Source organism: Platalea leucorodia, assembly GCF_965183815.1.
Source record: "Platalea leucorodia genome assembly, chromosome: 12".
Classification (NCBI taxonomy): domain Eukaryota; kingdom Metazoa; phylum Chordata; class Aves; order Pelecaniformes; family Threskiornithidae; genus Platalea; species Platalea leucorodia.
In genome coordinates, this window is record NC_138834.1 from 13,090,284 (window position 1) to 13,117,826 (window position 27,543).

General features: G+C 54.2%; 1 protein-coding gene across 9 annotated transcripts in view; it reads right to left on the reverse strand.

The window, feature by feature from the left end:
- Nucleotides 1-1,382: 1,382 nt before the first annotated feature.
- NF2 (NF2, moesin-ezrin-radixin like (MERLIN) tumor suppressor) overlaps nucleotides 1,383-27,543 on the reverse strand; it is a 49,657-nt gene continuing 23,496 nt past the window's right edge. The window contains exons 9-17 of one of the 9 annotated variants that reach the window (XM_082325423.1): nucleotides 26,920-26,994; nucleotides 25,263-25,376; nucleotides 22,737-22,859; nucleotides 22,144-22,361; nucleotides 20,663-20,768; nucleotides 15,409-15,536; nucleotides 13,477-13,636; nucleotides 11,650-11,694; nucleotides 1,385-3,137 (exon numbers count right to left, since the gene is read on the reverse strand). In XM_082325423.1, the coding sequence (XP_082181549.1) occupies nucleotides 11,659-11,694; nucleotides 13,477-13,636; nucleotides 15,409-15,536; nucleotides 20,663-20,768; nucleotides 22,144-22,361; nucleotides 22,737-22,859; nucleotides 25,263-25,376; nucleotides 26,920-26,994 (960 nt within the window). In that variant the 3' untranslated portion in view covers nucleotides 1,385-3,137; nucleotides 11,650-11,658. Of the gene's footprint in view, nucleotides 3,138-11,649; nucleotides 11,695-13,476; nucleotides 13,637-15,408; nucleotides 15,540-15,685; nucleotides 17,468-18,226; nucleotides 19,121-20,662; nucleotides 20,769-22,143; nucleotides 22,362-22,736; nucleotides 22,860-25,262; nucleotides 25,377-26,919; nucleotides 26,995-27,543 lie in introns of those variants that run through there. The other 8 variants (XM_082325422.1, XM_082325425.1, XM_082325421.1 and 5 more) reach the window with 8 other exon arrangements.

The following is a 27,543-nucleotide window of genomic DNA, read 5'->3' on the forward strand; positions in this document are numbered from 1 at the left end:
GTGTGGCAAGTGTGCAGTGTTGCACATGTGCAATGCTGTGAGCATGTGGGGGCTGCAGGCGTGCGATGCTGTGAGTGTGCAAGGCTGTGAGTGTGCAAGGGTGCAAGACTGCAAGTGTGCAGTGCTGCAAGCATGCAATGCTATGAGCATGCAAGGCTGCAAGTGTGCAATGTCATGAGCGTGCAATGCTGCAGTTGCATGATGCTGCGAGTGTGCAAGGCTGCAACTATGCAGTGTAGCAAGCGTGCAATGCCTGAGCATGCAATGTTGTGGGTGCATGGTGCTGTGAGTGTGCAAGGCTGCAAGTGTGCAAAGCTGCAAGCGTGCAATGCTGTGAGTGTGCAATGTTGCAGGTGCATGGTGCTGTGAGCGTTCAGTGCTGCACATGTGCAATCCTGTGAGCATGTGGGGCTGCAGGCATGCGATGCTGTGAGTATGCAAAGCTTCGAGCGTGCAAGGCTGCGAATGTGCAAGGCTGAGAGTGTGCAACACTGTACGCACGCAAGGCTGCAAGTGTGCAATGCTGCGGCTGCATGGTGCTGCGAGTGTGCAAAGCTGCAACTATGCAGAGCTGCGAGTGTGCAATGCTGCAAATGTGCAATGCTGTGAGTGTGCAAGGATGCAAGCATGCAATCCCACAAGTGGGCAATCCTGTACACACTCAAGGCTGCAAGCGTGCAATGGCATGAGCGTGCAATGCTGCGGGTGCATGGTACCGCAAGTGTGCAGTGCCACGAGCATGCAGTGCCATGAGCGCGCAGGGCTCCAGTGTGTCGGGGGGCAGATGGAGACCCCCCCACGTGGGACCCATCCCCCTCCCCCTGCGCTGCTGCCCCCGGCCCCGCCACCGTGGCCTGGGCTGGGAAAAGCCCTTTCGGCTTCGCTTTGGGGCTGAATCCCCCGGGCTGGGGGCTCTGCCCGTCCGCTGCAGGCAGCGCAGGCAGCGCAGGCAGCAGCTGCGTTATCGACACCGGTGGCTGCCCGCAGCGCTCCCGCCCCGCGCGCGGGAAATCAGGTCACCCTCCGCTTCCCTCGCCCACTGCCTCCCAGCAGCCCCGAAATCTCCCCCATTTCCCCATCAGCATCCCTTTGCCAAAAAATAAAAACCCCATCCCACCTCCAGATATGATAAATAAGACGTGCAAACAAGCGCATCCGTCGCTGAGCGCATCAAGGTGCGGCAGGGCCGGGAGCAGCCCCCCGGGGTCGGGTCTCGGGGTGCTCGGCACGGACGGCGGGGTGGTGAAGCCCGACCGGCAGCCCCGGCTCAGGGCTGGCAGCTCAGCTGGCTCCCCACATCCCCAAAGGGGTTTTATCTATAATTAATTTAAAAATTGAGGTCAAGGCAGCATATCATTTCTTTATTCCAGGCAGGCCGAGAGCAGGCAGCGTTGGGCAGAGCCCCAGGGATGGCAAACTCGGGGCTCGGCCCCCCCGGACACCCCAAACCCTGGGAGGGAGAAGGGCAAGCAGGGATGGAGGAGCCCCGAGGGGCTGGGGAGAGCGGGACCCCGGAGCGACGGGGAGGGGGAAGCCATCCCGGTCCCACCGGGAGCTGCCGGAGGGATCCCAGGGCCACGGCCATGCTTCCCATTAAAATCTCCCCTTGCTTTAACTGCAGCAGCGAAGGGCTTTGCAAGGATTTTCCCAAAGAAAAAAGACCAAACAAGTCCCAGCTCCCCCTCCCAGCGCTTTGAATTTTTATTAAAACAAAGGAGAAAACCGTTATTTCTTCCGAGTACAACAGTCCAGGGGACTGGGAAAGCAGCCGTGCCGAGCCACAGCCACCCGAGCGGCAGCCACGTGCGGGGAGTCGATCCGAGGCAGCGCGGTTTTAAATAAAATGGCTTCAGGACGCGATCTGCTACGCGCCAAGCTCCGGGCTGGCCCTCGGCCGACGGCGGTGTGGCTGGGGGTCAGGCGAGGGAGGAATTGGGGGTCCCGAGGGGACGCAGGGGATGCCCGGGGCAGCACCGGCTCTGTTAACGGGTAAATCTCAGCTGGAAGGGAGGTTTCCCCCTGAGCGAGGGCAGGATTTGGGATGGAGACAGAAGGGAAATGTCCGGGCATCCCCGTTCCCGCCACGGCCGCTGGCAGGGGGTCAGAGCTGTGAGCAAAGGCACCCGCTCAAGGACAGGCAGGAGCAGGCAGCCCCGGCGCTGCCGGGACGCAGCCCGGGGAGGCTCGGAGGAGCCAGGAGGGCCCACGCCGCGTTAGGGGTGCCGGGCTTGGGCACCCAGGGAAAGCTGGGGCCGTGCCTGCCCTCTGCCCGGCTCCAAGCCCCCAGAGCCCTCCCGGCCTCAAGCTGCCCAGGTTTGTCACAGTTTCCAGGAAAAAAAAAAAAACAAAACCAACAAAAAAAAAGGTTTCATTTGGTTGGCACTAGCTGTTCTGCTCCTTATCCCTTGCAGAGAGGAGGAGGAGGAGACCTTCCTCCCCACCTCCTGCCCCTGCCTCCTCTCCCCAGAGAAGCAGCAGCCCTGAACCCCACAGCCCGAAGCCCCTGCAGCCGCTGCGATCCCGCTCCCTGCCCGCCTGCCTCCCACCTCTGCCGGGCGCTGGCAGAGCCGGCGCGACGGCCCCTGATTTACAGCACTCCACTCGAACATGCTCTGGGTGCCTAATGGAGCTCCAGGCACCGCCGGCGTGGGGCTCCGGGGCTGGCGGGCCACTGCCAGCAGGAGAAGGCAACCTGGAGGGTTGGCATCCTTGCCAAGGGAGCCCCTTGGGCACGCTCCTCCGCTGGCCGCTGGGCTGGGGGGCACGGCCGCAGCCCCGACCCCGGCACCGGGGGAAAGCCTGGAGGGCTGAGCCAAAAAACTACGCTAGAAAAGTACGGAAAAGGCTGGAAAAAAGAAGGGCAGGGAGGAGGATGAAGGGACACTAAGCTAGAGAACATCACACAGTCCGTGGGCAGCCGGGCCCCGAGTCCGTCGGTGTGCAGAGGCTGGCAGCACCCGGCGGGGACCGGGGGCGATGCCCGGCTCCCCGGCCCCGGTTGGGGCACACCGGTCCCGGGGGGAGAGGCTCCGGCTGGTGGGGAGCCGGCCGGCAGGCAGCAGCGGTGCGGAGCGGCTGGTTGCTTCCTAGAGCTCCTCGAAGAAGGCCACGCGGGACTTGGTGCTCTGTAGGGTGAGCTGCAAGAGAGCAGAGGGGGCGGCTGAAGGGGGACGGGGCTGACCCCCTCCTTCCCACAAGGCACCCAGCCCCGGCTTCACCCCCTCCGGGAGGGCACCGGGCTGAGCAGGAGGCAGCTGCTGCCTGGATCCCCTCCTGGCCCAGCCCCTGCCCCTCCGAAAATACCCGGGAAGGCAGAAGCGGGGACGTCGCGCGCGTCCTCGGCAGCCGAGCCCCCCGCTGCGACAAGCGGAGCCCGAAGGCAAAGCGCGGGGCGAGGGGAGGCGGGCTGGGCTGGGGCAGCGCGATGCCGGCGCACCACCGTCCCCCGAGCAGAAGCTGCTGAGGGGCCACGGATTCCATCACCGTAATTAGCGTGGCCGCAGCTTCCAGGCTGTGGGATACACAGGAGCACGGATCAAAGGTGCCAATGCTGGGCATGGGACGGTGCCCTCGGGGTCCAGCGGGCTCCCTCTGTTCCTTGCCCTGACGGTGGGGGATACACGGGGCTCTTGCAAAGCTGGAGGAGAAACGATCTCCATCAGCTGAGGACAAGGAGAAGCATGCTCATCCCTAAACCCACAGCTCCCAAAGCCTCCAGGCCAGCCTCCGTCACCGGTTAGGGACCATCCTCTGTCCTGTGCTCATGTCCAACCCCAACCCACCACCTGTGATGGGACGAACACGCGTGCCCAGTGTGGTCCAAGCAGCCACAACGCAGCTCGCCACCACCGTCCCGGCACCTGCGTGGGGCTGACGCCTTCCCCCTGCCCCGGGACCTCAGCCCAGACCCGCTGCCTCCATCCCGCAGGAGGATGGAGCTGGAGAGCCCTCGCTTGCAGGACTGCGGCCTTGGAGCCAAGGCTCTGCAGGACTTGGAAACCTGGCCCAGAAAAGCTTTTTGCAGCGCTAGCGAGACTATCTGAAAAATAACACCCCACGGAGGAACCGCAAGCTCCTTTTCTAACGGGCCAAATGAGAGATGAAAGAAACATCCTCAGCGGCGAGGAAGAAATCACAGTATTTCCAGATAACCACCCAAAGGGGCATGGCAGGAGAAGTGCCACCTTCCAACCAGCTGCTGAATCACCGCAGGAGTTTGCCAAACCAGCCAGCTAATTGCGAAGGCTTCGTTTCAGCTGGATTAAGCAGCGATGCCTTCCGCCAGGGATGCCGGTTTTGCTGAAACAGGAATCCTAGGATCACGTTACAGCGAGTTAAGCCCCCGCGACGGAGCTGCCAAGCGCTTCTCCCCTCCCCGCTTCCCCCCACGGCCTTTCCCTCGGTAATTCCTTCACAGCCTTAATGCCATTCTGAAAATATCTGTATTGCAGAGGAAATTTCTGCAGGGGCTTAATACCCTTTGCTGGCAGCATCTCCTGGGCCAGGGCTGGCTCTCGTCCTCCTCCTTCTCCTCCTCCTCAGCATCCCCTGCAGAGCTGGATGGAGGGAGGGTGAGATGGGGCAGGGGCTCCGTGGGCTATGGGCAGCTCTTTGCCTCTTTTTCAAGGCTGGAAAGGGGGGAAAAAAAAAGCGTGGGCAGCCCCAGCCTGCTGCCAGCCCCAGCGTAGGCTTCGTTCCGGCTCTTCCAGCAGAAATCCCGCCCGTGATCCCAAGCAGACACCTGGCTGGGTCACAGGCCAGAGAATTTGGCAGTAAAGCCAGAGCGGACATCCCGGCGTGCAGCACGGTCCTGCCCTTCGAGCAGGGCTGCTGCCTCCCACCGCAATGACCCGGCGCAAGGACGGGGACTGCGGTCGCCCGGCAGAGAAGGGCGGTGGGTGAGGGGGCAGCTTCGCTTTCCTGTTTCACCTGGGGAGACCTCTGAGAGACCAGACACCCCCAGGGAGGAACATTTACCTGCCAGCTATCACCTCCTAACACCCTGCCACCAGAAGCCATCTCTTCTGCAGGCTGGATGGTGAATCCAAGCACCCCACCACCTCCCCGGCCCACGGCAGCTCACGGCACCGCTTGGTTAAAGCACAGCAAGGGGAGATGCCCCCCAGGTCCCCCCCAGCAAACCCCGCGCTCCGACGGAGAAAAGAAAGCAGCCAGTTCCAAGCGCTGATGAGGCAGAGAGGGAAGATGTTTCCCCCAGGCTTACACAGGAGATTCGACTATTTCGAGTCTGCTCTCTGCCTTTAGCTACACGCAGCTCTCTGTTAATCCCCCACGCGCTTTCGCGGTCCTGGGGTACCTCAAAGCACCGCTTGGGCAGCCGCCTCCGTGCCCAAAGCTGGGCCTTCCCGAGCAAATGCTGCTGCAGCGCCGGGGGAAGCGCGCGGAGGCAGAGCTCCGAGGGCATCCAGCACAGGCACAAGCGGAAAGAAGAGATGCAGCCCTGCTCTTTCACCAGGGGCTTTCATCCGTGACCTTCAAAGACTCCCTGAGATGCTCAATGTTGCTTTTTTTAACCTACTCAGGGAAACTGAGGCACAGGAAGAGCAGCCCAGCTGCAGGCATACAGGCAGCAGGAGCAAAGATGGGCCTCGATGAGATGGGGTGCTGCAGAGAGAGGGCCGTGCCCTGCAGCTCAGCGGCACTCAGCAGCGGCCAGATTTTGCCACCTGAAAGGCAAAGACCCCAGGGATTTCAACTGCAACGGCGCAGGCACCCACGCTGCCACCCTCGCTCCCGCCGTGCAGGGCACCCCCGCGTCTCTCATTGCCCCCATGTTACGCTCCAGCTGTTTCTGAGAAAGCCAGGAGGCTCAGGCAGCGCTGGCGCCTGGGCAGGAGGATTTCTTCCCATTTAGGCTCCCCGAAGAGGAGCCTCTGGCTGTTTCTCCCCAGTAACCTGGAGAGCGTTAGAAAAGCAGCACAGGAGCGGGGCAGGGGCAGAGTTGGCCTATTTCTCCTTAGCAGGAGCTGGGTTACGGCTCAGACCTCGGCAGTGGCTTGGGCAGAGGAAGGGGCCAGCAACTTCAGGCTGCTCTGCCTCCACCACCCCTGGAGCGATGGCAGCTCCGGCAGCTGCCGTCGGGAACCTCCGGCGCCGGGAATGGGGCTGCCCGGCAGCTCCCAGCCTCCTCACGTCCGATCGCAGTCAGGCACATCAATAAACAGAGGGGACATTAGGAGTGCTCTTGACTGCACACTGACTCTCCACCACCATGCTCCGCCGTGCCTGGAGGGAAAACTCCTCCCCTCCCTTTTTCTTTTCTTTTATTCTTGTTTTTCTTGCTGTGGAGCAATTGCAGGCAGGGCTCTCCTCCCTCCCGTCGCGGGCAGGTGGTGTGGCCTCGACAGCGAGCTTGGCAGGGCTGCAGCATGATAAAACCCGAGGGATCGGCTGGAGGAAGATGGGCAGAGGCGAGGAGGGTCCTCGGGGCAGAGCCCCACGGCAGCCTGGCTCAGCCCGGCCAGCACTGCGGGGGTACGCGGAGGTGCTGCCTAAGCCGGGGAGCTGAGCTCACCTCCCCTCTCCTTTTGGTTGCAAAAGCACGAGCCCCAGACAGCTCTTTGCAGGGAAATCCCATTCCCTCACGCCGGGAGCAAGCGGTTTTGCTCTCTTCTGCACCGGAGGAGGAGAGCAGGCAGGGAGGAGAGCACAGCCCTGCTCCGGCCTCTCTGCCGTCTGCCGGGGGAAAGCCCTAAGGTGGCCTCCAGCACCTCCGCAAACTCTTTTTGCGCTGTCTGCCTCCCCTCTGCCCAGCCAGGCAAGGACAAATAAATATATATATATCCATACCGTAACACTGTGCAGGCGAGGCAGAGTGATTAAGAGCAAGTTACATTCTCGTCAGTGCGGAGAGAAGGGAAAAAAAAATTGATTTACAAGCAGTATTATGATAATCTCCTTCCTGCAGGAGGGAGGGTGGGCTCCACAATGCACTCCCAGAGCCATCAAAGACAATTTAGAGCGAGAGAGAGGGAGCGCAATTAAGCGACCAGAGCTCAAATGAATCAAGATATGAGAAAGGGAAGAGTCCCGCTCCCAGCATTCCTACACTGGGGCTCCTCCGAGCTCTGCTTTTACCCAGGGCTGCTGGACTGATTTGATTTGAGAAAAACAAACGAACAAAAGCAACCCAATAAGTCCCTCATAGCCAAACACGTTTTAGAGCAGCTAACCCAATAACCGCAGGCACGTAACTTCGGCTGGCAGGGCAAACCGAATAGAGAGAAACCGCCCGGGTGCCCAGCGAGCCCACGGGAGCCGGTGCCTCCCCACGCGCTGGAGATGGGGCGCAGCAGGAGAAGGGGGCTGCAAATCACATCAACGTCCTCCCAGGTCCCAAGGAACGGGGAGAAGTTTAAAATTTCTCACTTCCTTGCTGTTTTCTTGTTTATCCTGTAGCCTGGCCAGGCTGGAGGAAAGGGTGACCCATGCCACCCCCAGCAGCATCGCCTCACCCCACGCGATGTCGGGGACGTCTTCCCGCAGCTGGGAGGGAGATCTACCATCCCTGCTAAATCATCACCCGGCACTGCACACAGTAAATCCTCTTTATTCCCCCTGCCCCGCTCCCCTGAACGTCCTTCTCCACCCCTGCCCACTCCCCAGTCCCCACTGGCCAGGTGGATGTTTCAATTCCCACCTTTACTTTTGAAATCAAAACCTTCCCATTTTTTCCCTCCCCACCCCCTTTCCAATCCCCACCTCGCCATTTCTCTCTTACTCCCACGCTGCCGTTTATTCTCTCCCAAGCACAACTTTCCCTTGGCCTCCAACGCTTTGATGAGTGCGTTTAAAAGAGAGGAGATGACGCTCCATTTGAAGGAAACGCTTTTCAAAGGCTGCCACAAAAATAGCTGATAGGCCTGACGTTTCCTAGTTTCCTTTCGCTCCTTGTAAACAAGGGAAGGAGGCTGCCGTGTCCCAGTTTAGCTGCCAGGGAGTTTCACTTCCCAGCTCCCAGAAGCAGGGCAGAAAGAAAATGAGCCTAGCGTGGACACGGCCTCGCACACACGGGGATGTGTGGGCAAGACCCACGTGGGATGCGCCTCCGTCTCGGAAAATGTGTGCCTAGAGGTGTCCAGAGCTGCTCGGCTCACTGGGTATCTCCCGGCTCTCGCCGGCATCCAGCCGGGTGCCAGGCAGGGCGAGAAGCCAGCATCCTCGCTCATCTTTTCTCTACCCTCACAGCTCCCGAGGTGATGGGAATGCCGGTGCTGCTTCTCCTGGGAAGTCCCTCGCTGGTCACGGTCCTGCTCTGCAGCATGCAGCCTTCCCCTCTCCTGGTGGGAGCGGATTATACAGTGATGGCACGGCAACGCTGCAGTTCTGCATGAGACTAAAGAGCCCCTCATCTGTGTCCGTGCTGTCACAGGATCCACAGGAAAGGATGGACCCTCTGGAAAGGATGGACCCACCTGCGTGTGGCTCAGCCCAGCCTGCCCTGTGCCACCCAGGCTCCCTCCTGCCCTTCCCAGAGCCAAAGGATTTCTTGTGCTGGTCCCCTCCCTCCGCAGGATGAAGCTCTAGAGGCACAGTAACGTCCTCCTTGCCTGAAATGGCCGTGCTCCACCATCTTCCCAGCAAACCGCTGGAGCAAAGCGGACCCATTTCACGCAGGGGAGTCTGCAGGTCCCAGAAGGGGCGAGGCGAGGAAGGGAGTCCCCAGGAGATGACAAAGAGACCCCACAAGATTTGTTGAAGTCCTTGAGGGACACGTCTCAGTGATCCCTAGCAAGATGCTAGACAGGCGCAGCTGGAAAATGGGCAGAGAAGCCGGGGAGAAAACCTTCAGCCTGTCCAGATGATTAAGTAGCCTGATGACATTCGGTGGTGGCACAGCAGCTTCATATCTGCATCACGAGAGACTCGAGTGGCAGTGCCCATCACTAACTCACCAGTGTCCTTACTCTGCTGTAGAGGACAGACCACAGCTTGTCTCAAAGGTGAGAGGAGTGAGGACGAGCCTGCAGAAGTCCACTTTGCTCTGCCTCTCTCGCCCCTCCGTGCTTGGCAGCCAGGAGCTGCTCGTTGCCTAAACCCGAAGGGGTCCGTAGGAACGTGGCAGAACATGACCGTTCGTGGCCCAGTGACGGAGGAAGCCCAGTCCAGTCTACTGGTGATAAATCAGCAGATTTGAAGTAGTTTATCCAAACCCCCAGTGCCTCAACAATAGGAAAAAGTCCTGCATTACCCGAGTTGAGGGCAACGCTGCACTGCAACCAGGATCAGCCAGGAGAGGAGCTGACAAGAGCACTGTCAGCAACAGCTCACCCCACCATCGACGTCCGCACCAATTCCCATGAGCACCAAGACCGCTGGCCCCAAGGAGCCAGCTCGAGCCCCAGAGAAATGCTGCATCCGAGAAAAAGCCGAGAGCCGCCTGAGAGCCCGGCAGGGAAAGGCCAACCCTGTCCATCGAAGGACCAGAGCGCTGCTCAAGGACAAAGCTGCCTGTCTGGGAACAGGCGTGGAGATTTGCTCCTTGCCTGGATACTTCAAAGGGCTTAAATCACAGTAAATAAGCATGACTGTGCAAGAAGAAAGCAACTGGAATGAAAGATCCGATTGTGTTTTAGAGCAGCAGCCTGCCCTGGGAGCCTTCCTACACCGGAGGATGCGAGGAAGAAGTGGGTTTTTTCATCTTCTACCGCAGCCTAAGCAGCAAACCCTCCTGAAGCCGAGCCAGCTGGAGTCAGCAGCGCCAGCCCACGGCGGAGAGCGCTACGGAGAAGGGAAATCAGTTTCCAGATGAGGTGCTTCTGCTGTGCCCACAGAGCTCATAAAAAAGGATTAGCATGTTAACCACGTAATTAAACATGAAAAACTTAGCAGGCGTCTTCAAAGGCGGGCAACAAAACCCAGAGGTCACACCGCAGCACTTGCTGTGCATCTGGTTTAATTATGGGGGCTCCTCCCAGGCACCGAATCTCTCCTGGCTGCTGAATTAGGCTTTCCACAAATTGCCAGAGCATCATTTCACCTCCTCGTGCTGCGGCCACAAGTGGATTTTGCCCCAATTTCACCGGCCACAGAGTTCCTCAAGCCAGTCGGGATGGGACAGCGGGTTTCAACCACGGCCAGCCTGCCCCAGGGAGACATCCAACGCCTCCCCCAAGGTGTCCCGGACCCACAGGGTCACCCTTCGTTTTAGCCACGTCCTTCCTCTTCCCAAGGAAACGCTTAACAACGAGAGCGGCTGGTCTTGGGAATACCTGCGGCCCCCCCGAGAGCGGCTGGCAGCAGCCAGCCAGCACAAAACCCTAACTGGAGTGATTTACCGCGCCGCCTGCAGCCCTGAAAGGGCTGGTCCGTTCAAGAACAGCACAAACCTGTGCTGATCGCTTCTGGGTACCGGCCAGGAAGAAGTCTGCATCTAAAGCATCCTCCTGCCTCTGCTACAGAGCTCCAGAGGTGCTGAGAAATTGCTCCACGGTTGGCCGTACGTGCCCGCCATGCAGGCAGGGCTGTGCAAGCCCTCAGAGTAACTTTTAACGAAAGCCTTTTCCACAGGCGTTTACCACCAGGTTTGCCACCCGCCTTCGTGAGCGCTGCCACCGCAGCATCCTTGCCGTTTCTTCCCTTAGCGCTACCACTCAAAACTCGCTAAACCCCGTGGGTGTGCAAGAACCACAGTCGAGGAAAGAGCAAAAAAGCTTCCCCAAACTCATCCTCCTGAAGGAGGGAGTCAATGCTCTGCACACACACAGCCCGCAGATTGAGGGCAAATCCTCAGAGGAAAGCAGCCTCCAGAAAGAAGAGACACGGCGTTAACAGAGCAGGAGGCACCGGCGCGCGGAAGGAGGCAGGGGACAGGCAGAGGCATCGCAGGCAGGAGGGAGAGCAGCTCTGACAGCCGGTGTCCCTGGGCGCGACGGTGACCAACACCGCTACCTCCAGCACAGTCTCCCTGGACCACCCCCAGCCTTGCCCAAGAGCTACCTGCAGATGCCGGCTGTCCTCAACCATCTGCTTTACGTCCCCGCGATACTTCTCAAACAGGCGGACGCTGATAACATATCCGCGTGCTGCTCCGCTCCAAGACGGAGGTGCGCATTTTTAGCCTGTTATGACAGTTTTGGCAGCAAAGAGTTGGTCGGGTCTGTTTCTTTGTTTGTTTTTTAAATCCTGAATTTCTTTCTGCAGCAAATGAGGGGTAAGGTCCTGGTTTACTTCATTAATTCAAAGGCCACCCTGCACCTCCAATAGATTCCCAGCCACCAGCAGCACAGCAAAACCAGGCATGTTTAATTATTTAAGCATCTATGCCTGCACTCCCCCACTGATGTTGCCAACTCAACTTCTGCCAAGAAAGACACTTCCCAGCACAGAGGATCAGGTGCAAAAACGAATGCAGAGAGGCCGTGAACGCCACTGAGGGAGCGAGAGCCCGGCAGGGCGGCTGACTGCGACATGCTGTACGGGTCCACCGCGGGGACGGGCAGGGTGCTGCGCCGCGGCGAGCCCGGTCTCACCGGCGCCGCACCCCGCTGCGGTGCGTAAGGAGCGTTGTAGGGGTGGCAGCAATGGGAGCTGGCTAGAGCAGTGCGTATCGCAGGCAAGCTCATGCACAGGTTAGTATTACAGCCGGTGATCCCATCACCCCACGCAGAGTACCTTGGAATAACCTACTTTGAAGTTTCAAATGCAGATAGGTCTTCTGCCCTGGGCTTGAGGCTAAACCAGCAAAATAAAATGAACAACAACAACAAAAAAAATCCTCTGTGATACGAGTAATGTCAGGTCATTCGTGCAGTCTGTACAGTTTGCCCAGAGCGCTGAAGTGATCAGCGGCTTCCAGGTGGGGCAGAGGGTTGGTATTATTTAAGTGTTGCTAAACTTCTATCCCATTTCCAGCGTCTTGCATGTTCCTTTCCATCACAACTGCAAAGACAAAAGCCCTCCTGACCTCCTGGTGGCATGAACAAAAGCAGTCTATAATTTTATTCTGATGTGCTCCACTAACAGACTATTATTTAAAAGCCTGAGATGCAGGAGCCTGGCAGCCTCAGTCCCCTCCTGAAGGGAAGGGACAGGACAAGGCTCCAGCTTCAAAGGAATGAAGACTGACCGCACAGTCCCAATTACAGCAATGAACCCTGACAGACATCGAAATGATTGCCCAGCCACCTTCAAGTGAGACAAATGGGACCATCGGCTCTCTATGAACTCGTCTCTGTCAGAAGTGAAAATTTAGCATTTTCTGTTTAAACCGAGGACTCTGAGCACGGAGACAAAACCCAGCAAAACCTACTGGGAGCAGAAATGTCTTCAGATTCTACAATGACAAAAGGGTCTGTGAAGATTTTTTATGTTCTCCGCTCTGGGGGGACAGGAACCTGAATAGCTCAGGGCTAGCATGGGGAAACTGGGAAGGGAGACACACTAGATTCATTTTCCTGCCCCGGTTCCGTGATCATAAACTCCCAGCCACAGAAGTCAGCATGAACTGATACTTTCAAATCCTTTCAGACACAACTCTCAGCTGGGAGTAGTAAAGAGATAAGGATTTGTTTTTAAAACCTGGAGTTGTTACCACAACCTGCATCCCGTGCCATACAGATTTCTGAATCCCTCACAAAGACAGCTGCTAGCAAAAACCCAGCTGGGTAAAAGCCTTTGCAGCGTAAAAGCCTTTGCAGGTGAGTGGGGCTGACGGCTACATCCCACCGTACCAACTATGGATGTGCCCCCAGCCCCTCGCTACACTGAGCCCAGCTGGGAGAACGGCAGAGCTACTAAGCAAAAGGAAAAGGACTGGATGTAAAAATAAAGAACGGGCTTAGTTGTGACCTTTCAGGTGTGACCCCTGGGCTAGCAGATCCAGCCATCCTAACTTTTTGGCTAAGTAGTCACCCCAAAGACCTTTCGAGAGGCAGGTGGTTCCAGGGTCCACAGCACCTCACACACACCCTGCTAGCAAAAGATTTTGCTGTTAGTATTTGAAGCTGCACTACAGGTTACTCAAGAACAGACTAAAAGAGAGGACAAGGCTTTTGGCTTTTTCTACTGAGAGCCCGTAAGTCAGGAGTATTTTTGCCCTTATTATTCACCAGCCAAGCTCAGGACTGCTTCCTTGCAAGGCCTTTAGGGAATGGCTGTGGTAGGCAGGTAGGGCTTTGCTGTTCCTGGGGTCACTAGGGTAGCAGATCCCATCTAACAGCATCCCCGTACAGCTTTTGTTAAGGTTCAGCAAGACCTTCAAACCTCGAGACCTTTGCTTCCCCTCACACAGCACTGAAGAGCCAAGGCTTGGTTGTGGCCAATATAAACCAGGAGCCACCAGAAACTGAAATTCTCTGCACCCTGGTTCAAAGCTAAGCAGCCACGGAAGAAAGCCTAGATCAAATAATTTTATTATAACAACTTGTGCAAAATCTAAATCAAATGGAAGGGTTATTTTGTTGTTGTTTTTAAAGGATTTCATCAGGCGAGATACAAACTGGAGCTCTCCGATACCTTTTTAATAGTGTTGTGCTTGCTGTTGCCTCGGCTGGCATTCTCGTTGTGCAATATATCCAGAGCTGTCTCTCTCTCCTTTAGCTTCAGTGCCTCAATTTCTGTCTTCAGCTCATTCAGCTGCTCCTGCAGGTGCTTGCTCTTCTCCATGTACTCCACCCTAGCACACACAAGAGAGGCCTGGGTTAGTACTGGCCAGATCCACGTGCTGACATGATACCATGGCAGCCGATAACGGAATTATAACAGAAAAACCTTATTCTAGTGTGTGGAACAGACAACATTAGTTTACAGCACACAGTAAACTACCCCAAGCATTGATTTGTTTGTTATTAAAAAGAGGACCCAGACAGCTGACCCAAGAACAAAATTGTAAGTTATGTTACTATAAAAAAAAACCAAAGCCAAACTAGAGCTGCTGGGTGATATTTGTGAGCCTCTCCATTTCCAAGCAAAGCTGCACCACGACATAGGTTAACATTACCCAGTTTCAGTCTACAAGAGAGCGGTTTAAGCAGCGCTGCCCTACTCCCCTCTCTCCAACCCAGCTCACAAACTCAAAGGCACGAATCCTTCCAGAAAGGACGGACCCTGATGTACTGACTTCTCATGTTTTAGAGGGATTTAGCTTGTAAACCACGTGGGAGCAAGCACTGTCTCCAAAATATCAGGTATCTTTTAGACACACAGCATCCCTGGGAGAGAGAAAGGTCTCCCAAAAAAAGAAAGAAAGAAAAAAAAACCCAAACCCAGCCATTCTGATGACTCGGCCCTAACTGCCTTCCACGATGAAACGCTGACTGGCGAAAAATCACACCATGCCAGCCTGGTACTTGTGATTAAACACCGAGACCCGGGTCACAGCACCAGCAGACTAACAAGAACCTTTTCGGAGTGCCAAAATTTGTAGCAGGGTTTATCTCAGCACCCGACAAACGCAAACAGTCCCGGAGAAGTCAGTGAAAGCATGTTATTGCTTTCAGCATTTGGCAGAGACAAGCTCTCCCTGCTTCGGAGAGTGGGATGACCTAGTTAGCAACCTGGCTACAGAACCAGGAATTATCCTGTTATTTTCAGCTTCTATCTTTTTCCTTCTAGCTTTAGGAAAAGTTTTTAACCTCTGTCTCTAGCATAGTGGTCTGTTATTTCATACACGGGAGAGGGTACTTGGCAGAGGCAGAACAAACCACCCCTCTGGGATCCAGGGGCGTTTCATGCCAGCCCCAGGAAGTTTTGGCCGGAGCGCTATGGCAGAGCCCTTCTAGCTTTGATCTGCTCCCCAATCAATGAACAAAGCACATCATTACCACAGAGATTAAAATCTGATCTACTTTGATTTCTGCTAAATTTGTAATTTTGAAGGCTACACTTACACCCCCAGGAAAACACAAGATCAAAGCTCATAATCACATCCAAACTTGCTTGCGCACACTTTTTATATATAAACATGACACAGATTCCAAGAAAAAGGGGTTAAAGCCCTAACGCGGGACCTTCGCACAGACTCCGGCTATCTTTACGTTCTCTGGACACACTGCAAGTGCACAACTATTGCCAGCCTGCAATAGTTCAGCATACCAGCAGCCAGACTGCTCTTAACTCTTTCTACCAATATGGACAATCCAAGCCTAACCAAGAGCCAGGTTAATTGTACGGAGAGGAACTGACCGGTGCAGGGCTCAGCGTGCTTAAACTCGCCTTTAAGCAGGTCCTAGGGATGCATCTGTGACACCAGGTCCCCACCCAGAGAAATGGTCAATCAGCAGCTACTAATGACCTGGTAAAGGTGGGCTCAAAAGCCTTCTCCCCCTTCCACCTCACACCGGTGCTCGTCTGGAACATAAAAGTCCCATTCAGCCCTGGCACAATTCCTCCCACTGCAACCGAGGCACAAATCCCAGCCCTGGCCCGGACTGGATGCATGCCACATACTTCTCTTTTTCGATTTCCATGGAAAGCCTCTTCATATCTGTATCTTTGAAGTCAAAGGACAGGCTCTCGCTGATGAGGTTGAAGCTTGGCAGGTCGGTAGGCAGTGCTGTCGTACTTGAGTTCATGGACTGCTAAAGAGAGAGAGCACAAATTAATCACTTTTGGCCACACAAATGTTGCTGCAGCAAACGTTCTGCAACACAGAGGTAAAATCAGAGCAACATGCAGTACAAGGTGCTACTTTCTAATGCCGTAATAATCCTGATCTGCTACTCACACAGGTAACAGCACACTCTTCTTGGAGTTGGGTGTATTCTCCTTGCAGTGGTGCTGAACCGGAGGGATCTCCTCATTTGCACAGGGAAAGGGAAGGGGCACCTGTATTCCTGATGCAACACAGCCCACAACCCCGTTTGTCCGAACCAGCCTCAAACTTTCTGGAGAGCAGATGATGAGGCTCTTTTTCAGCTGGTGATCTTTTAAACACAGAAGACGGCGAGCACCCCAAGGCGCTGCAGAAGCAGAGCGGCAAACAAGCCCAGCGTCCCGAGCACCAGATCAGCCTGAAGAACCCCTTGCTCCATTCCCAATTTGCTCTTCCATACAGAGCGATTGCTCCTCTGGGACCCCACTCTTTGCAGTAGTGAAGAGGAGACAAAACACCACTTGCCTTCAGAAGCTATTGACAAAGCTTCATAAAAATCTACATTTTATTACTGCTATGCCACTTAACGCCGGACAGAAGCTGCCTCTTGGGTGACACCTGACAGCTATTTAACATTAGATCAAATTTTAAAAGTGCAAGCTGTGAACAGGGGCAACGTGAGACCCTGTGTGACAGCAGAGTCCTGTGCTCCACTGTTCACAGCGTGAGCAGAGAACACCGTAACCCCAAGGGTTAACTCGGGATGCAATTTCTGTAAGGTCCATGGAGATGCACCGAGACATTTTTCTCTTCGCAGTAATTTACAGTTCCAAGTGTTTAAGAACCACTGCTAGATTCAGTTGGAAATGCAGAGATAACATAAGGAATCACTCATATCGCACCTGAGCAAGGGTTTGGGACTTTCTTCCTCCTGCAAAATGCTGCGATACCCCCCACCGACACACGCTGCCAGGCCCTCAGATTTTATCTTCCCCTAAAAAAAATGACCCTCCTCTCAGTCAAAAATTCTGTCATACCTCTAACAAATGGGCTCATTACCAGGAGAAGAAAAGCACCCTGACTCAAATCATCACTCTGCTCTTGCAATACATTAGATGAGGTCGCAAACAGCGGCACGCGTCAAGGAGGGCACAGCAGCTTCAGACGGCAGACTGCGCGCGTGGATCTGAGTCAGAACTGCTGCCAGCGTGCTCAGCCCTCGCTGTGGAAGCAAGAAATCCAGCCCGGCATACAAAAGGTCACCCACCTCTCTGCTAGATGCTCCTTCTTGCTTTAAGGGATTCCTGTAATGAAAACAACATGCCCAAACCAGCCTGGACTGGGGGATGGCAGGAGACGGTGCTGCAGAGACAGGCTGCTCTGGCAGCACATGCCAAAAGTTGGGGGGATGGTTCTAGGGTACCTGCCCCAACAAACGAGATCTTGAGCTTCAGCTGGTTATGTCTTTCCCTCATTTCTCCTATTTGGGATACTCCAGGGACTGTTTGCAGCTAGCTCCGCTTCAACAAGAACCGCAAGCACCAGAGCGGTGACAGATTTACTCTGCACAATAACCTGCCTCTTCCCTCACCGCCAGCCTGGAATTCACAAACAGCCAGGGCTCGTCCCCCGCTCGCTCTTCGGCTGGACAAACCTGAGAGGGACGACATTTCATTCACCCTGCTGGTATATAAAATGGCAAAGCGGGAACGCAAACACCTAGTACAAGCATAAACAAGGCGGCACCCGGACCTGCACTGCTTGGTCTGGCTGGAGCGTCACAGGTACGTTAGACTCACACGACAAGGAAACACAATTTCTTACTCCCCTTTGCGATCGCCGCTAGCGCAGAACACAGCTGCATTAATTCTGGAGCAGGCGCTGAAAGGGAGAGCCGAGTACCTAAATTCCAGTCTGGAAGGAAAGGGGACAGGTCTGCCACTGAACCGATTTAAATACTTGCATCACACTGACATTCAGGTCCCTTTCCTGTAAGGCTCACAGGTGTTTGCAAAGCCCTCCCCACGTGAGGTTCTACGATCTCTGCTGTGCAGAGGAGCCAGGATCATCAGAACCAGCCTGCCGGCCTTCAAACAACCTTTAGCTTTTTTTTTTCAGCACAAGCTTGTTGGGTTTTGTTTTAAAAAAAAAACAAACGACAGCAGTAACAGTTGAGCAGGAATTTCAGTTGCTGCAATCATTAAGTCCAGATGCCAATTTGTCAGGGTTACTACAGCCACTTCCTCGCCTTTCCTCAGCACCGCTCTTTCACAAAGCAACGAAAAATTGGTGGAGAAGTCAGAGGAGCAGCAGCGAGGAAGAGTAAGGAAAGAGCAAAGAGCATGCTGAGGGCTTGCAAAGGCACAGGCTCAGTATCTGGAGCAAAGCATTTCCCTGCCATTTGCAATAACCCCGGGCAAGTCTTGCACAAGGTGCAGCAATTTTTAATCCAGGGGACATGGGATGTCACTGGGACAGAGTATGATAAAGGGGACACAGACCTTTTCCCTTATGTGTTTCCTCACCTGGAACAAACTGCATAACCCTGTTACTGCATTAAAGCAATTTCCTGCAGTTAGTAGAGGCAAGCGCCACGCTGACAGCGGTCATTCCTCTGGAGCACAGAGCAAGCGAGACAGGCGATACGGAGGAAGCACGGAGCAAGTCATGTCATGAGGCTTCCCCCACAGGGAGAGCTCCTCCTGTTGCTGCCACTGCCTTTACTTCGCTGCTCAAGAATTTGGGCAAGCCCAAGACAGCCACTTCAAAAGGATCAGAGAAGAGATGACTGCCTTTAGTCTTGCCATGAGTGGTACCTGAAGGGCAATGAAGGAGGCAAAGAGCCGTTGCCAAGTCAGTAAAGAATGAATTGCTCTCCCAGCCCTGAGACTCAGATTCACGTCTTCTTTCTCATGCATCACCTACCAGTCCCATCACAAAAGCAGCTTGGGCTTCAAGGACTAAAAAGACACCGAAACAAGCTTTAAAGAAGGATGGGAGACTGGAAAGTTACAAGAAAAAAATAACTGTTTCTTGCCTTTTCTGCAACACATCCATCCACTCCCCCCTTCCTCTCCTGCTCTTGTTGCCCCAGAGGGAAGTCCTGTCTAGCTCTTGGTGCCAGGGGACGACACAGCACAAGCGCTGGGACCACAGAAAAGAACAAGCTCAGCATTACACCCTCATTAAGGAAGAGAGGAGCTGGAATCCTGCGCCGTTCAGCAGAGCTGCCATTTACCTGAGGGACACGAGCCTCCCAACAGCAGCTTTCAACACCGCTTCATCCCTCAGGCCAGCCTGGGCTCGTTCCCTACCTTGGGCTGCGCTTGCCTGCCTCTGCGCGCTGGCAGGGGAGGCCGGCTCGCCCGAATCCAGCTCTTTGAAGCGGTGCGCAGGAACAGGATCTCAGCACATCTCACTTGTCTGCCCCAAACACGCACGCGGCAGAGCCATGAGAGAGGCCACAGGGGAAGGGAGGAGCGAGACCAGCGTAGGAGGGGACGGAAGGGCCAGCAAGGTGTTGTCACCTGGATACAGGCGCAAGGGTCGCATTTGCATCCTCCTGACCTTGGAAAACAACAGCCGTCGAGTCTGTGCGACACGGCGCTCCTCCCAGGGCCACGAGAGGGGCAGGAGGAGCAGCAGCTGCACGAGGGGACCCTGCCACCTAACTGGGGAGGAAAAAAGCATCCCCCCTTCCCTCCTGGCATCAGCAGCCATGTCAGGAAGGCCAAGGCTCTTTAGGGAAGGGAGAGGACGCAGCGCCATGTGTCTGGAGGAGGCAGTTCTGCGTGGATTGCCTCCAGGCAGATGCAGCTGGAGGGGTGGAGCTGAGCTCCATGCAACCCTACAACGTTCCTGCTAATGAGGCTTTAACTCCACAGGCAGGAGCACAGCCACACGGCTGCCCACGAGCACAGGCACAGGGATTTATGCAGAAGGGCTCGCTACCTGGGTTTCTGCCGGTTCGACTACAGATGGACACCGCAACACGAGGGAACGCGGACATGTAAGAGCTGCCCAAACATCAACACTGGTGCAGCCATGCAGCAGAGTTTCAATGAGGACGCTCCACAAGTTAAACCCAGAATTAAAGAACTGGTGGAGCCCAGAAACCTAGCAACTTGTAAAACAAGGAGCACTCCAAAGCTAAGCTTTATAAAACACTGAGGTAGCTAGCGCTTGACTGAGTGTCGCATGGCTAAGAGCACCTGACTGTTTTCCATCACTGCCATTTTTAAAAGCTTCTGAATATTTTTGCAGGGTATTTCAGAGAATCAGAATGAAAAGTTACTTCATCTCAAACCCTCTTCAATCTGCTCCTGAAAAGTTTCCAGAGGAGGGGGGAAGCAGCCTGCAGGTACAAATTAAAACTTCAATACTAGACAGGTCGATAACTCCCATGTACGTCTGTTGAGTTTATTCCTGAAGCTGCCGAGCTCTTTCCCCTTCACCCGTCAGGACAGCGAGGCAGCCGAACCAGCAGCCGTGGCAGGTGTGAGCTGCAGGGAGGGGAGCACTTGATGGGTTTTTGCAGGCCCTGCAGCACAATTTGAGAAGTTGAGGACGGCAACTGCCAGACGGATCAGAGCAACGGTCATTTAGTCTGGCGTTTCAGTCCCCAGCAGCAACCGGGACCAGATGCTTCAGAGGAAGGTGTGAAATCCTCTTAATGGGCAATTATGGAATAATCTCCCTTCAAGGAAGTTTTTTTTTTTCCAGCACATAGAGGCACAGTGTCCAGTTTATGCCCAAAGAATGGAATTTACAGGTTTTGAACAATGTTTATCCCACCTAATAAGAATAAGGACATCCTCCGTATCATAAGTATTAAACCCTATTGCTGAGCTGGTACTCTCCACACATGCTAGCAAAGCATGGCTCTGACGTGATTGTTAAATTGCTTTAAAATTTGCTGCCTTTAATTGGATGGGGTGCCTGGATGAAAAGGGCAAGCACTGCTAAGGGCTTCCAAACAGCTGTAAGCAATGCCAAGAGACAGCTCGTACCCCTCCACCGCCGGGATGGAGATACGAGACTCCTCCAGGCTAGAGAGGAGGGCACGTTCGCTGGCTGGGAACTGGGGATTACGATACAGAAAGTTCTTACTGTGTAGGACGACTTGCTGGTGATCTCCAAAAGCTTCTGCTTTGCTCTCCGCTCAGACTCGCGAGCCTCCTGAAGGTCTTGCTTTAGTTGATCAGCCTCCTTCGCCCTACAAAGAAAAATAGCAAATGGCAAATATCAGATTGAAGCCGAGAGGAACGAGAAGACGGAGAAGCAGGATTACAGTGGAGGTGCAGAACAGGTTGATATTTGTCCCACAACAAGACCTAAACTAAGAAATCATTTAGGAAACGCCACAACCTCTGACATGCGGGATGTTTTAATGAGCACAAAAATCCAAGCCATAGGAGGGCAGCTCTGACATGGGCTCTGTGTGAGCATCAGTGAGCAAGGCTAAGGCCTGGAGAAGTGTGCCGAGATGCCAGAACGGGGAGAACAACTTCAGAAGTTAAGCTCGGACTTAGAACAGGAGAGGCACTTTTCTGACAAGTAGGCCTCTACTAATGATTATTTACCACATTCAAAAAGGAAAAAGCACCCGAGATCACACAGCTTTGCCTACTTGCAGGGCCCAGCTATTCTAAAACTGGTATTTACCCTTGAGCCTCAAGGACCCCCCCACAAGGAGAAAGCCAAAGGAGGGAAGGAAGCTTTCTCTGCCAGATTGAAATTTGAGTGGAGACCTCACAAGACAGAGACCAAGGCAAGAAGAGATGGACAAGGGCAGCGTTCGTCCAAGCAGAAGGGCTGACGCCAAGCAAGCTCTCACCCAGAGAGGAGTAATCAGTTGGAAGGAAACAAGAATGATCTTTTACTTGCTCGCTACCAAACGCACCATGGGACCCGGTCTCTGGTATCAAGAGGATGGAAACACCAGTTTTAACAAGAAGCAAGGACTCCAGGAGCTAGGGAGACCTCAAGGCTAGCGTGGAACAGAGACCTCACGACTGGTAAGGAGAACTAAACAACTGAGAGGTAAATAGAGGAATAAAGAGAAAATAGGGAATGTAGATCTACCATCCAGAAGGAAAAAGAAAAAAACCTCCAAGTGTTATTAATGTTGTCAAATACTTTGGGGAATGCAGTGGGTGTTTGCAGAAATCACGCAAAAGTAGAGCTGGCTTCCGCTGCTGCTGTCAGGGGGTGGAAGGCAGAGTGCCAAGCACCACAGTTCCTTCTCCCCCACGAGCTGACGGCCCCTTTCCCTGCTGCTCTCACCACGGTATCTCTCCCTTCAGAGAAGGGTCTCCAGCTCCAATCCAGGGAAAGATCAGGGCCACCACTGCTCTACCAGCACCGTTTCCCACTCAGGGACAGCCCAGCTGTGGCAAACAGCGAGATGGAGAGAGAAACTAGCTGAGCCCTGGGGCCATTTGCTGCTGTACATGCAGGGGAGGCCAAGGGCTCCCTGCAAACCGTTGGACGGACTAAGTCCTAAGTCAAGGCATGAGCCACTCGTTCAGCTAAGTCAGAAGGGGGTTGGAAAGCAAAGCAGAGGCAGCTGCAAGGTTGTACCCTCTGACCTCCTCTCCGACTCCTCCGCCATTTTCAGTGCCAACATCTCTGCCTCTAGCACCTTCTGTTCCATCAGTCGCTTCTCCTCCTCCGTCCGGATGGCCGTGGCTTTGATTCGCTGCATCTCCTGTTCAGCCTCAGCTGCTTTCTGAGCCAGGAGCTTGGCCTCCTCCTCCGTGATCTGAGCCTTCTCAGCCAGCAAGTCCGCTGTCTCTTCAGACCTCATCTGAGAATTAAGGCACATTAAGCCATCAAGCGCACTGAATGTCTCCCCGAATGTGCTTACAAACCCCGGAGCAGGGCCCCGAGCCGCTCGCTCCGCACGGCCCATAGAGTCCCACCCTTCCGTGAACACCTGCAGCCTCCTGCAGCCAAGACCTGGCTGTGCCCAGGCTCTGTCCCAAATCATCCTCCTTTGTGCTCCTGCCACAGCAGGCTAGCAGGATGAGATCAGCCCCGTCCAGCCTCCTGATCACCATCCACCAGCAGCAGTTTGAGAACAGCCATAGGACAGTCACAGTGTGCTTCCTAAAACGCTTCAGCAGTGGAAAGGGTGAGGAACAGTTGCAGTGCCTTGGGAAACAACCTCCCAGAGACTCACCAGAGCCTCGTTGGCCATCGTTGCCTCTTCCTTTAACTGCATCAATCTTCTCTCCAGCTCATCCCTTGTCCTCTCAGCCTCTTCTCTCATTTGCTTCTCTCGGGCCAGCCGCTGTCGTTCCATCTAGGAAAAAGTATTGGGGAAAGCGAGGAGAAATAACTCACATTAGAGAGGCTTTCCATAGTATGAGAAAGGGTCGTTACATGAGGGTTAGAGCACAGGACTGCACTGCTGCCTCCTCTCTGCTTATCAACACGGGGAACTTCACTAAATGGGGGTGATCTGATGCACCCTGCTCCCTTGAAGGGTGCCATTGCCAAGACAACCCCCGTCCTCTGATCAGGCAGTTACCCACGGCGCTGCCTGCAGACGGTTACGTCCCCAGACAGCACCTTCCTACGCTGACCCACGGGGCGGACACAGACAAGTAGCGTCCCAGGAGCCCCAGCTGCGCCTCGAGTTTCTTACGGCAAGTTGAACTGATGGCAAGACGGGGCTGAAGGGCACTCTGAGGGCATCTTCCAAATATCGAATATAGACACACCGCAAAGGCAGGGGTTTGAAGGATGTGGATAGCCACTACTTTTGATCAGACATCTAACTCGGCATGCTGGAAACTTCACTTCCACTCATTTATAGGGGACGTCACAAAGAGCACAACCACCCCTATCAATTTCTAGCTATGACAAACTCCCTCCCTCCAGCTCCGACTGCAGGAATAGCAATGCTTCTCCAGGAGGGGAAGATCCAAGCTACGCCAAGACATCCCACCAGAATCCTGCCGCCTCTTCCCAGAAGATGCTGAGAGTGTTGCGCAGTCAGAGCGTGCCTCTCCGCCAGCCAAGCGCCCAAAGGGAGCCATCGGGCTAATTAACACACCAAGTTTAAGCACTCCGGTACGACAGAGATGGGTGCATTATAAATATCCACGCTACAGCAAGGACTCGCAGCATCGCACAGGCCACCTGCTGGGTTTAATAAGGGAAATAAGTGCGACGAGACACATTTCTCTGCGCCCTGGACACCAACTGTGTTCTGAAAGCGGGACGCCCACTGCTCTAGCAGCTCTGCTTCCTTCTATTAAAGGTTCCCCTCATTAATTATCATTACGATCTGCATCCTGCTCAGGACTTCCATTAATGAGAATTCCCGTTATAAAAGGACTATCTGGAACCAGTTAACAACGGTGAATCCTGGGGAGGGAGGAGAGATCAGGCAAGACAGCACGGTGGCTAGCTCGGGAGAGGGCAGCCAACCCAAGCAGAAGCCTGACCTTTCCCGTAGAGCACAAGTGCTCTGGATTTGAGAGCTCGGGCGAGGCAATAAGCTTCTGCTCACTCTCAGTGCCCGTGGCTCCCCTCCCTCACCTCCCCAGATAAGCACAAGATCTCAGCTCTTGCTGGTGCTGTTCAAACGCACCAAAAACTCACAAGATTGCAAAACCTGTCCCTGAAACCACCAGCGCTTGGACACCACGCTGCTCCTTCCAAGGAGGACCTTTTTTTCCACTAATGCCAACTCCTTCCTGACCAGAGAAATCCCCACGGGAAGCAAACAGCCCCTCTTCCCCAGAGGAGCTGGCCTGGTTACCCTCGTAGTGGCTCACGTCCTGTCCTCTCCTGCCACCCCACAAGCTACGGGAAGGAGAACTGCTTCAGGAGGTGCCTGCAAGAGAAGCCACACCACACCTCCAGGCCAGCTGAACACCTCAACCCCAACTCCAGCATCATGCAGGCACCTCTGTGGACACGCTCGAATCCATTAACTTAGCAGTCCCTTGAGCATAAGACTCTCCTGGCTGCAAGCGACTGCTTTGGTTTCTTCTGCTGCTATCTAGCGGCTTTGTTGCGAAAGGGACATTTGTATCCTAAGCACCAGTACTCAGATTAGCTGTGTGGGTTTCAGTGAGTAGAAAAGGTCTACGAGCAGAAAACAATGATTCATACAATCCAATTTGCTGATATATGCTCATCGGCTACACGCTGCTGCCTCCAAAGAGCCGTGTTTGCTGCCTGGGCTGGCCTGCGGCAGATAAAGGAGGCCAGCACCGAATTAGCATGCAGGCTGCAGACCCCGAAATGTCGGCATGCATTCCATCACCATGTAATTAGAAAATGAGGCGAAGAACTACGGCAAAGCACAGCTCCCCCTCACAGCCCCTGCTTTAATTACAAGCAACTACCCCAACATACTACGTCTTTCACGCTACGGCACCCAGGCATAAACCGAGGCAGGGAAGATGCAGGCACATGTGTAGGACACCCAGATTAGCCCTTCCCTCCCGTCCTCCCGGTTTTGCTCCCGAGTGTGGGGGCTGGACTTGGGCTGCCAGTCTGCCATCAACCTGCAGAGCCAAGTTGAGAATGACTGGCGAGGTGGGAGCAGGCTACTAAAAAGCAATGTTCAGCTGGCCCATCCCTCAAAGCTGCTCCGTGTGCTTGATGTCATTCTGGAGACTGTTCCTTCCCAAGTTCATTTGCATTTCTGATTTTGGCTCACGGTCTAGTTACGTGAGATGTCTCTCACCTGCTTCCTGGCTTTCTCCTCCCTGGCCTGTGCTTTCATCTGCTGGACCTCCAATGAGTCTGCCTTTCTCCTTCTCATGAAGAGGTCGTGGTTTCCAATACACAGCTGAAGAATCTGCTCCAGTCAAGGGTGAAAAGCAGAGAGAAACAGCTGTACATGTGATGATGATGAGGTGGTTTGTATTCTTGACACACAAACTCACTAAAACTGCTTTGGTCTGGTGCTTGTAAGCACTTCCACCCACTGATCTCCAACCCTATGAGCTCTCACACCCACAGGAGGTGCAGGGAGCCAAGGCACAGCCAAGGCCCATACCAAACACCAGCTCCCGGGCTATCAGCTCTTTGCAGAGACCAATTTTCTGTTTTCTGCACATCCAGCACAGTACGGTTCTGGCAAGTTTTATACAGCCCTAAAAAGGCACTAGGCCAAATAACGAAACAAATACTTCTACAGCTCTGACCGGTTCCCTGGTTCTCACTGCCCCCTTTCTTTAGGTTCAAGATGAACTTACACCTTCTACCAACTGCATGTTTAAAGCATTGAGATTAAAAAAAAAAAAAAAAAAAAAAGAGAAAAAAAGAAGGAAAACCACTTTCCGTCTTGGACAAACAGAAAGGCTTATCAAAAACTTCCTTGGACATCTTCAGATACCTTTGCTGAAGGCTTTTAAGGACCAGTGTGGTTTCCTCTGCTACTCAAGGTGGACAAGGAAGGTGGCAATACTAGAGGAGCGTTAGCAAAGGGGTGGGCACCCAGAAGAGTGAAAGCTCTTTTCAGCAATAAAAGCAGGTTTCTAAACTCAGATTCTTTTCTAAAGGACTGATTCACAGGCCCGTCTTCCATTCCACAAGTCACAAATGACTTCTCTGGAGTCAGAGGAGCTGCAGCACTATGAACCTGATGAGTGCAGCGAATGAGGCCTTTGTCAGGAGCCCCACTTCCCTACGGCACGTGAAGTACAGGACAGCAAAGTTCCCCTCCCTCTTCTATAAGGATGGGAAAAATATCCCCCTCTGCCTTCTGCAGGTCCCTCGTGCGACTTAATACAGTGCACAGCTACTACAGAATCTGGATCAAAGCTCCTCCAGATACCATATCCAGAACACCAGCTGAAGCTGCTCGCTAACATGGATGCTGAACAGAACAGCTCAACGTAACCCCCTCTGTCCTTGTACAAGGAGAGCGTCCTTGGAGGGGACCGGCCTAGGAAAAAACCAGGACTGCGGCTCTGATAATGGTGCATCCCAAAACAGGGAGATGTACGTCACATCCCAAAACAGGGGGATGTACGTCACAGGGCAGAACAGAAAAGATCTGCAGGAGAAGAAAGGGGATCTGGAGCAAAGATGGGGGTGACAAGAAAGTTTTACTTACTAAGTGCTTCCACCATGCAGGTCAGCTGTAACCAGAGAGCTCAGAAAGGGAGCACAAAAACAGGAGAGGAGGGAGAGGTTCTGTGAAGGAGCTTGACTTGAGCTTCCCCCTTCTCTTCTAGAGGCTATGACCAAGTAGTAACTGCTACGCCAAGTCACATCTACAAGCCAGCACGCTCCCTCCGACTGCTCGAAGGAAAAGTCCCAACAGAATGTTGTCTTGTACTGCCGGCAGAAACCACTGCTGCAGGCAATAAAAATTACTCCGTCTGTAGACTTACCAGCTTATTCACACGCAGCTTTGATGAATTGAATTTAAAAACATCAATCTTTTTGTCCAATGGCTTAATCGTAAACTGAAAAGGAAAAAATAAAGAGGGAAAGAGTTATCAGAGAGTGGTGCATTTAATAAAAACGCAGCTATAAAAGTCTTACTGAAAGCTTTGGCTCAGAGGAGGTCAGCAGTGTCAGCCAAACAAGGCTGAGAGCTGTCCCCGTGGCTTTTAGCCAAGCAAGAGAACTAGTATCAAAAGCGACCAAGGAGACAACTGTTCCTCCAGTCAGAAAAACGCGAGTGCCACACAGAAGCAACGAGAGTGCTGTCCACCTACAGACTGCAATGCCCGACAGCCAGTGTTCTCCGCAGAGCACCTTGCAGAGGGCAGAGACAGCTCAGCACCTCCCGAGAAAGGCAAGATGCTGCTCTCCTGGCAGCTGCAGAGAACGGAGAAGGTGCGGCAGAAACTCACGACGCTTCTGAACGGGGGAAGAACCAGCTCCGCTGCCCGATGGACGGGCAGGAGGGTTGCATTAGGAACACAGCAACAGGAGCTGCCATCCTTCCCACTGACACCTCCACTGGCAAGGGCTCCCCAAAAGGATTTTCCATGCATTTTGCTCTCCAG